Raw genomic sequence first — 9,639 nt, 5'->3', positions numbered from 1 at the left:
AAATACAAATATATATATATATATATATATATATATATATATATATATATATAAATTTCACATTTATTATTCTTAATCTATTGTATTTCTCTTTTTCATTTTTCTCGGGTATGAATAATGATACCTTTTTTTACGAGGATTTCAAGTTTTAATTACAAAATTATTGTTTTCGGACCTAAACAATGAGAGAAGAGAAAAAGTAATAATAATAATATTGTAAATATGCTCTACAAACATGTTTCACCCTTTAAAAATTAATTAAGGTAATAAGTGCTAATAAGTTGTATATATCTCTCCTTTATCATAAAGCATATTATCCCTGGGAATAAAAAAAAAAGAAGAAGCAATAACAATGGTTCAGAGGTAACAGAATAAGTTCTAAACCTTATATAATTTAGAAGATGAGGAAGGAAAGTAGAGGAAGAAAAAATGGGTGCTACTCAATCTCAGGAACAACCACAATCACAAACACGGTTTCAGCTACAGTCACAACACCACCAACAGCAACAACCACCGCGACATGAAGCTGCTACAAGGGAATCATGGTCGTTGTCTCCTGAAGGGAACACAAAATCCTCCAAGAATAGCACAAAGATGGTAAATAATGCCACAAAACTCAATGAGACTCAATCTTCGATGCCAGTGAAAGCATGGAATTTTGAAGGACAGATCCCACACAACTATGAACATATACTCAAGGATGCAGACTCTCCACTTGCTAATTCTTCCAACTGGGGAAACCTGTTGGATCAGCTATATGCTGGGGTGTTCTTAGCTCACAAAACAAAGGCAAGTTCAATGTCATCTAGTTTGAGATAATAACTCGATTTAAGATTGTGATTTACGGATTGAACAATGTTTGGTGTGATTAACATTATTTGTGCACAGAAATATTGGGTAGAGAAGAAGTCCAACAGCAACTGTTTCGTGCTGTATGCAAGAGCACTCTCAATCACCTGGGCAGAAAATCAAAACTATTGGAAATGGGAACAACAGAAAGTAGAAAAGTAAACATCTCTTATATTTATAAATATAAAAAGTGATGCAGACTTTAGTTTTTTTGATTCATAGCAACATGTGTGTGTTGCAGTGGCACTATGATAGACTTGGCTAAACTGAAAATGGTGTGCTGGCTAGAAGTGCATGGAAAATTTGACATTGGAATGGTTTCACCAGGAATTTTGTATCAAGTGTCATTTATTGTGATGGTGAAAGATTCAGCTGAAGGGTGGGAACTTCCTGTAAATGTTAGAGTTGTTCTTCCTGGAGGGAGGAAACAACAGCACAGGGAAAATTTAATGGAGAAGCCAAGGGAGAGGTGGATAGAGGTTCCAGTAGGTGACTTTGTTGCCTCTCAAAAAGATGTTGGTGAGATGGAGATTTCTATGTATGAATATGATGGTGGCATGTGGAAAACTGGTCTTGTCATTCAAGGTGTTGCCATCAAACCAAAGAATTAGCAAGCATTTTCTACTTAACACTTGTTTTTATTTGCACTTTCTAAAGTGCAGATAAAAATTCAGCTTTTACAACTTCAATTTAGTTTCCTTTTATATTTTGCTTTTTAATCTACTTCTCTTTCTTTTTCTCTCCTATGGAATCATGAAAGTAATCTCAAACTTATAAATTTACTTGTTACTTTTTACTTTATTTTATCACATTGATATGAACATGTGATATGGTAATAACTCATCCATGTTTATTTGGTAAAAAATGACCCCTTGTCAACACAAATGTGTTTATGGGGATAATTTTAAACTTTTGTTTCAAGAGTGGAAGACAAAACTAAAAAATCTTCAAAAATAGTATCAAAACTCACAAAAAGTATATAAATGTTAAATATAATAATTTAAGATAATCATGAATGTAATTCTTTAAAGAAAATAAAATAATTAAATTAAATTTATCATGTGTTAATTAAATCAATTTGTTCATATCTATTATTAATATTTATGGAACCAAATCCTACATTTATATAGGATGATATTATAAGGTGGATTAGTCTATGTCTTCGTTTCATTAGTCAAATTTGGACGCCTAAGATAGGGTGGGTCAGTATGCAATGTCCGTATTTGATTTTTTTCAAAGTACAAAGAATACTTAAACTCGTCAATGTTAAATAAAGCAAATTATTCATATTTACTATTAATATTTATAGACTAATTGTTATCTATTTGTAGTTGATTATTTTAAAGACTTTTTTTAATTAAGACATCAAGGTTAAATAAATAAGTTTATTTATATTTATTATTAATATTTATGGGACTAACTCTTTATATCTATTTAGTCTTTTAGTTTCTTAATTGTGTTAATTATATTTTATTTTAACTCATTAGATGTTTTCATTGTTGTTTTCTGTGTGTATTTGTTTCAGAAAAAAGTTGCAGGTATATCATGATATATGAATAAAAATAAATTTGTTTCTTTATATTTATGTTTATATATAACTTTTTTCAATAGTAGTTTTTAAATAATTATTTGCATTAATGTATATTTTACATTTCCAAATAAATGAAAGATAACCCCCAAGAAATACCATGGCTGCAGGAAATGGGGATCAAAGAGTTACTTCCCTTTTATGATCTACATTCTTGTTTAATGCAGCAGTACTTTCCTTTGATCAAAAATAAAATACAGACACACTGGAGAAAAACGTAAAAACAAATGCAAAAGTCTATACTAAAACGAACAACTTTGTACAGAGCATGCCGCCATTGACGTGAAATTAAGAATGTCACAAATAAATCAGTTCATTTCATAACTGATTCATAAGATTCACATAATATATACAAGAATGTGAGGAAGATGGTATTCGTTTTCACAACAGATACAGAAGGTTCACAAATATCATTTACATGAAACGGGGGGAATATGGCAAAGCAAATCAAACAAATATCACTCACTATATACAAAGAGATGCCTTGCCAACCATAATGAATTATATAGAAATTATTCCCTCCACTCCAAGTTACTTCAACTGAATGTGATTCACAAGGCATCAACTGAAACAGCCAGAGCATTGAGTTGAACATGTTTACCCTCAGTGCCTGGGTGAATAACCAGGGTAGCATGAGCCTCAGAGTAAGATTGATTGGCTCCTTCATGTGAAACTGATATGGAGCACATTTTATCCGCTGTATTGCTCAGGTCATCTTGGTCCTTGGAAATAATTTCCCATTCCTCTTTTAGGGATGCTACTTCAACACCATTCTCTTTATACCTCTCAATTTCAAAAGCAGTAGGTAGAATCACAAAATCATTGAGGGGATTGTAAAAGGGATCAGGAACTCCAGCCTTCAGCCAGTGCTTTATAAGCCGGAATACATGTGGCTCCCGAAGGATACCCCGATGTTCACCTGGCACTCCAACCCTTGCCTCAGCATTAAGACCATCAGCCTGCATTTAGGTTTAATCCAAATATATTTTGGGCCTTAGCTCAATTACCACCAACAGTAATGCCACATAATAGACATAATATCAAGAAAACTAACATTTAATTAGATTAGATATATCAATTGCACAAGGATTGAGTATAGGAAAATAAGCAAACCTTAGCTGATTCTATAGGAACTGTTCCATCTCCATCAACAAATACATATTTGGCCTGGATTTTAAGAAAGATAAAAGTAAGCATGGGCAACCAAAGCAAAGTATACATATGATGAGGAGAAATAATTTACAAAGATTTAGCATAAAAAATGATCAATTAAGAAAATACTTGAACTCTATCACACCAGAAAGAAAAGTGAGATAACGTTATGAAGAGAAGAGGTTGTCATATTTCAAAGTCAGGCATACCACAAGGGCTTTAAAAACAAATTATTTAAATTTAACAATTCTCTTAGTCTACAGTTTATTGAACTAATCAAATACAGACAGACAAAACCCAGATGGTTCCGGACTTTCCTTCAGAGTAACAAAAGTAATAATGTATTTTAAACCTGGGCAACTCTCCGTCTCAATCAATACATAACATGAATCACGAATCACGTATTTAACACAATCATAAATGTACTGACCTGGATATAACGTAGCTGTTGCAGATCTGTTACAGGCTTGTCCGCACTCCCTAAACTGTAGAATAATAGTTGTGTCAAGTTACGACTCACATGTTTCCAAAAGAATTATAAATATTTGCATGTTCTAGAGTAACCACAGTAACATACAAAGAATTGATAGAGGCATTACCAAACACTATGAGGAGTCTCAAGATTGGTCCCATAAATATTGTAAAATTTAACTTGTGAGGGAAGTTTGGCAGAAGATAGAATCTCCCATGTTTTGTTTGCCCAATTAAGGATATCCAAGTTGAAGGGCAGGGGTATATTCTCACCATCATAATTAACCTGGATCACAGTTAGAGCTATATATAAATAAACATCCTAGATGACTAGATCTTGAATAGCAACACTAGTACTCCTTAAATGCATTAATGTATTCTAAAGAAATCCACCACTCCACTTTCCCCACCCCTGGAATAAATAAAGATGAATAAATTAAATTGACACTCCCCGCAGTTTTGTTAAATTTCTCCCAATATTCCTCGTTTCTTCTACCCGTTCACTGCCTAATTAATTGTTTTAAAAACATTACACTGATATCCTTTATGCATTACACTAAAACCCTTTATTCATTAAGCTAACCCTTTTATTGATTGAAAAACATTAAGTGAAGTTGTTGTGAACAATAGAAAAGTACAGGGGTTGTGTGCAATGTCAAGAAATCACAAGGGGTGTTAGTGTAATTTACTCTAAAGATTTCCTTAAATTAAGAGAGAATAGAGACCAAGTTAAAGTTCCAAGTTCATCTCTAGATAGAAAAAGGCAAAGCATCTTTAAATTATGATTTCTTCCATCCCAAATTATCCATTAATCATTATTTGTAGATTTTAATAGTCGACGGCAAAAAGTGTCCAATGCTCCAAAAATAAAATTTAAACTATAATGCATCCAATTCCATCAAAATTCCATACTCAAATTTAACGAAGTTCCATTAATGTCCATTCTGAGCAAGTTAACACAGGTAACTCACAGTGTTATTTACAAGAGCTTGCTTCAAAATCTCAATGCTGTCACATGGTGGATATGACTCCAGAACAACATGTGATTTCCCTTCAGAATCATGTCTCTCACGCCACAATTCCAGAGCAGGAACATGTTTCCAATGAAAATTAGGACAACCTCTCAGTTCATACACGGATGGGCATTCAATAAGCTGTGATTGGAACAAACTTCAATAAATAATTTACAATATTGAAGTATCTAAATACAAAATCAGAAAGAGAGAACAAAATTAATCAAAACAAGACAAAAGAATACAATAACAAAAACAATGCAAGATTATGCTTTAGATAATCCTTTCTCAAACAACAGAAAGAACCATCCAACAACACATACACTGGAAAATCAGAACATGCACACTATATCCGAAGATCATACAAAATATGAAAAGCAATCAATTAATAAAATAACTTCTACAAAACTATAACTGACAAAACTACCATTATATTTTTTTTCTACCATATTCGGGCTCTGAATTCTTTTTCCTTCTAGTGTAATCATAGTTTTAGAAAGCATAATTGTGAAGTGTGGCTAGTAATTAAGCAATTAAGTTATTTGACTTGGATTTCAGGAAGATGTCATCATCACTGCTTTCTAATATCTTCAGACTGGTTAATAAACACTTAATCTACCCACACTTCGGGCAGTGGCCATTGCTGAATGGTAAGGAAGGATAAATTGCCCAGAGAGTTGATAAACAAATTCATAGCACAAATCAAGAAGACAAATAACTGATATATACCAACTGGTGCATGCTCCATTTGGAAATATAAAGGTTCTGTTCCCATCCTTCCACAAATGACATTCCATTTAAAAAGGTAGCATTGGTGCTTCCAGGTGCACCTGCATAAATATAATCATACAACTACACCGTCATGCAATTTCTATGGCAAAAACAAATAAATAGAAAACCCCTAACCAGCTAAAACAAAACACATGAAAGCAATTAAATAAAATTATTAAATTACACAATGTTATGAGTTCAAATAATATCTAGGTTAAAATCAAGTGAAAATATAGTAGCGATCTATCATGCACTACGTTTTTCCATTAACTATTTTAGCATATGAAGAAAATATGGCATTGCCTTCAAATATACTAAACAAGGAAAACAAATTTCTAATAGACCTATCATTATATAAATTGCATTGAAATGCTAAAAGAATCATTCATCAAATATCCTTAATTATAATTCCATACTTTTGATAAATACACAATATAATTACTAACCCTGGAACGGTGCAGTAATCGCAACCCAGTTCTTAACATATTTCTCAAAAATCTGAGGAAGGCAACAAAAGAAATATAGTCATGTTTCAGCAGTAGATAATTCCAAGATTGAAGTTTATAAACCATGAATTGACAAATGTCACTGATAAGATTAAATGGAAACAACAAAATAAAATAAAACCAAAATCACAAGCTTAACAGATGTGTTACATCACTTTGCAGGCTCATGAAACATTTCACCAAAAGACCACCCATAGAATGACTAATAATGTTTATCTTCTTTCCCCCTGAGGCATTATAAATTGACTCTAATTTTGCAGCCAGCCGATCCATTGTTTCCTGCAACCTAATTGATATAAACAGAGAAGTTGTAAGAAAAATTGCCTTCACTTTGTTTGAGTAAATACTTGGTAGAGACCTTATCCTTCGGTGAGAAATAAACCACCAGGAAACCAATAATTAAAAAGATACACTTGAGAGACATCAATCAGATTAAGTTCCATTTGCACAATTACAATTCACTTTAGGCTACGTTAGTTTATCAAAATTTCACTTCCTCCGAAAAATGTTCCTTTAATAAAAATAAAACAAATTATAAAACTAGTGAATTCCTTACAAAGAATCAATTCCATAATAAATATGAGATAGTTTTTCCATGCAGAAAGATGTAGTTAAATAATCTCACAAATTGTACATATGTGCAGAGTAGGGTGTTTGAATTTCCTTAGTTTCAGTGTTATGCAGTGTTACCAATGGCAGAAGGCCAAAATTCTGCCACAGAAACATCACATAGCAGGATCACTCCATTCCTACATGGTGCTACCATTCAACAACATCGCCATATGGATTTGTGATGAGAAAGGAAATGACACCTTTTTCAAGAATCATTAAACTGCTCCAGCGTTAAATTAATTAGCTACCTGTTGCTTTGGCGAAAATCATATCCAAAACCAAAAAGTGTCTTCCCCTCTTCAAATCCCCACTTACGCATTTCAACAATCATGTCATGGAAATAATACACACCCTCACTTCCAATCATCTGCTTAAAAGAATTATATACGATTCATGAATAAATTGGATGGACATCTGCAGTGCAGATATAAGCAACTCAGTATAAAACAGGCATACCAAGTCAGGGTCCAAAATATCAATTGCATAGAGTCCATGCCTATCTTCAGGAATCATAATTGTTGAATTTGGATCCATGGACTCAGTTTTTCCTGGTTTCAAAGAAGATTATTGTAGATGTTCAGATCACCAAATTCAAAGTTTTTCCTAGCACACTCTTCAGCACAAAACACAAATGATTTCAGTAAAGAAATAAATAAACTGGGCAGGCACAGAAGCTTGGGTACGCGCAGGCGTTAAAGACACAAGAGTACAATTTAGGGCCACTTGGAAGAGCTTCTGCAGAGCTTGTTTGGAGTTATCATACAGAACTCAAGCTTAAAATTGAAGGTTGACTAAGAAGTAGCTAAAAATGTAGTTAAGCTTTTGAAAGTGGCTCCTAAGCTTTTTACTTAGCTTTTGTTTGCACATCAAATTCGTGAGTCAGGTGACATTTTCATGTCAATAACATAAAAAGTATAACTCAGAAGCTACTATTTATAGCTTTTGCTCGATGAGAATCAAATACTGCTACATGTTAAACCAAACATACGGTCAACGAGTTTCATGTGGAAGCTTCAAAAGAGATAACCTCTCACTGTAATAACTCTTATCATACATAAGCTTAATTAAGCTGTTAATCCACATACGTCATTTTTCAATCATACAATTTCTTGTTTCCCTGACTAACTATGGCCATTAATTAATTATAGGAAAGGGAAAAAAACAAAAAAAAAAAAAGCACAATTCGGTGTTTTACCACATAAAGCTGCAATTTAACATTTTTTTTAAAGAAAAAAAAAATAACACATTCGCTGATCACATTTAACCTTTTTACTTTTCTTTTATCAGAAAACATCATTAGATAAATAAGCAACAGGTGAAACTAAACAGCATCAGTTTCAACTTCCAATGCGCTTAATTTATGCAAAATGAAAAATTAGGTCTACCGGTGGAAGGATCATAACGCGACCAAAGCTTGGTCTTCAACTTGTACTCGGCGCTGAGGAAGCGAACCCAAACGCGCTCCTGGCTCCCATCGGGGTCGCTAACGGCGTGTAAAATGGAGCCGCCGACACCGGGAACCAGCAAAACGGGGTCGAGATTAGGGTTGACGTAGGCCTCTGGCTGTGGCTTCTTCATCAATTTGAGCCACAGCTCCACGGATTGAAGAATTTCGCCCAACAAGATCGCCATCAAGAATCACGAATTAGGGTTTGGAATCTTTGGATGATTTGGGGAAGGTGCTATTATGTTCCGTAAAATGGTTATTTCTTCAGGATAAGTGTTCCAGCACAACTCTGCGTTGCGCGGAAGGTTCACAGTTTGAAGAAGAAGAGAAACGATAGCGTGGAATTGAAGGGAATAATTAATTGCCACTTGTCATGTTTATTATGGTTACCATTAATCACGCTCTGAAAACAAAAAGTCAAGGGTATGATTAGTAAATATATTTCTTAACATTATCATCAACAACTTTTAATTTACAGTTGTCTTCTGGGCTTCATTCACATGTCTAAAGAGACTTTACTATTTCTACCCCACTTTTCTTAAGTTCACGCCAATGTTTTTGTTTAAAAAAATTGGTATAATAAAAATAATAACACAAGCTTCACAATGCATAACACAACCCATATTTGTGCCTAAAAAAAGAGTTTCTCCTTTGGCAGTAAACATTCTAAACTTAAAAGTGAAACAAATTTTAATTTTATTTATATGATAGATACGTTAAGTCACTTAAAAAAACCGTGAACTCAATAAATAAATATATATATATATATATATGAAAGAAAATTGAATTTCATGAAATTCACTACATAAATATATTTTTATTTTATCAACGTCACAAAAAAAAATCATTAATTTTCTATTGTGTTGAAATGATCAAAATACACAAGGTAACACCCTCAAACAATTTTAAATTTCACGAAATTGTAAAAACAAGTAACCAACGTGAAAATTTTGGAGTTCTTCACAAAATAAATTTTGATTTAAAACGTTTGAATAATGAGGAGTAAAAATCTTCATTATTGTTTGACCAATATATGTTAGACCAACTTCTGGTTAGACTTTAGTTTAACAAATTTTTTAACTAAAGTCATTAATCCTATGATGACTTAATCATGTGCGATTAATTAAACTAAATTTTCATAGAAATTGTCTTTGATAAGTATAACTTCAACATTATTAAAGAAATTGTTCTTTTCTTCCACGATTTTATTTTCAAAAATCATGGTGCATT

At 32.8% G+C, this 9,639-nt stretch overlaps 2 protein-coding genes across 2 annotated transcripts; one reads left to right on the top strand and one right to left on the bottom strand.

The window, feature by feature from the left end:
- Positions 1–397: 397 nt before the first annotated feature.
- On the top strand, positions 398–1,595 carry LOC114176735 (protein PHLOEM PROTEIN 2-LIKE A1-like). The gene is made up of 3 exons (XM_028061869.1): positions 398–789; positions 889–1,007; positions 1,091–1,595. Exons 1-3 carry the CDS (start codon positions 430–432, stop codon positions 1,458–1,460), a joined length of 849 nt encoding a protein of 282 aa, XP_027917670.1. The 5' UTR covers positions 398–429; the 3' UTR covers positions 1,461–1,595.
- Positions 1,596–2,720: 1,125 nt separating this feature from the next.
- On the bottom strand, positions 2,721–8,759 carry LOC114177764 (lecithin-cholesterol acyltransferase-like 4). Its single transcript, XM_028063275.1, has 11 exons — positions 8,348–8,759; positions 7,419–7,510; positions 7,211–7,329; positions 6,501–6,636; positions 6,291–6,342; positions 5,803–5,903; positions 5,032–5,214; positions 4,189–4,346; positions 4,020–4,074; positions 3,551–3,604; positions 2,721–3,396 (listed from the first exon to the last, which is right to left on the bottom strand). The coding sequence occupies exons 1-11, from the start codon at positions 8,592–8,594 to the stop codon at positions 2,989–2,991; spliced, it is 1,605 nt and encodes a 534-aa protein (XP_027919076.1). The 5' UTR covers positions 8,595–8,759; the 3' UTR covers positions 2,721–2,988.
- Positions 8,760–9,639: the final 880 nt, after the last annotated feature.

The sequence above is a fragment of the Vigna unguiculata genome, chromosome 3, assembly GCF_004118075.2.
Source record: "Vigna unguiculata cultivar IT97K-499-35 chromosome 3, ASM411807v1, whole genome shotgun sequence".
In the NCBI taxonomy this organism is placed as follows: domain Eukaryota; kingdom Viridiplantae; phylum Streptophyta; class Magnoliopsida; order Fabales; family Fabaceae; genus Vigna; species Vigna unguiculata.
This window is presented reverse-complemented; position numbering and strand designations above follow the sequence as displayed.

What these genes read in the sequence shown, in the direction of transcription:
- LOC114176735 (XM_028061869.1), top strand. Translation starts at nt 430, where the DNA reads ATGGGTGCTACTCAATCTCAGGAACAACCACAATCACAAACACGGTTT. An exon ending in TCTTAGCTCACAAAACAAAG is followed by an intron (nt 790 to 888) that starts GCAAGTTCAATG and finishes ATTTGTGCACAG; the next exon opens with AAATATTGGGTAGAGAAGAA. An exon ending in GAACAACAGAAAGTAGAAAA is followed by an intron (nt 1,008 to 1,090) that starts GTAAACATCTCT and finishes TGTGTGTTGCAG; the next exon opens with TGGCACTATGATAGACTTGG.
- LOC114177764 (XM_028063275.1), bottom strand. Translation starts at nt 8,594, where the DNA reads ATGGCGATCTTGTTGGGCGAAATTCTTCAATCCGTGGAGCTGTGGCTC. An exon ending in TCATGAGCCTGCAAAGTGAT is followed by an intron (nt 6,343 to 6,500) that starts GTAACACATCTG and finishes TGCCTTCCTCAG; the next exon opens with ATTTTTGAGAAATATGTTAA. An exon ending in AATGGAGCATGCACCAGTTG is followed by an intron (nt 5,215 to 5,802) that starts GTATATATCAGT and finishes TTCCAATCACAG; the next exon opens with CTTATTGAATGCCCATCCGT.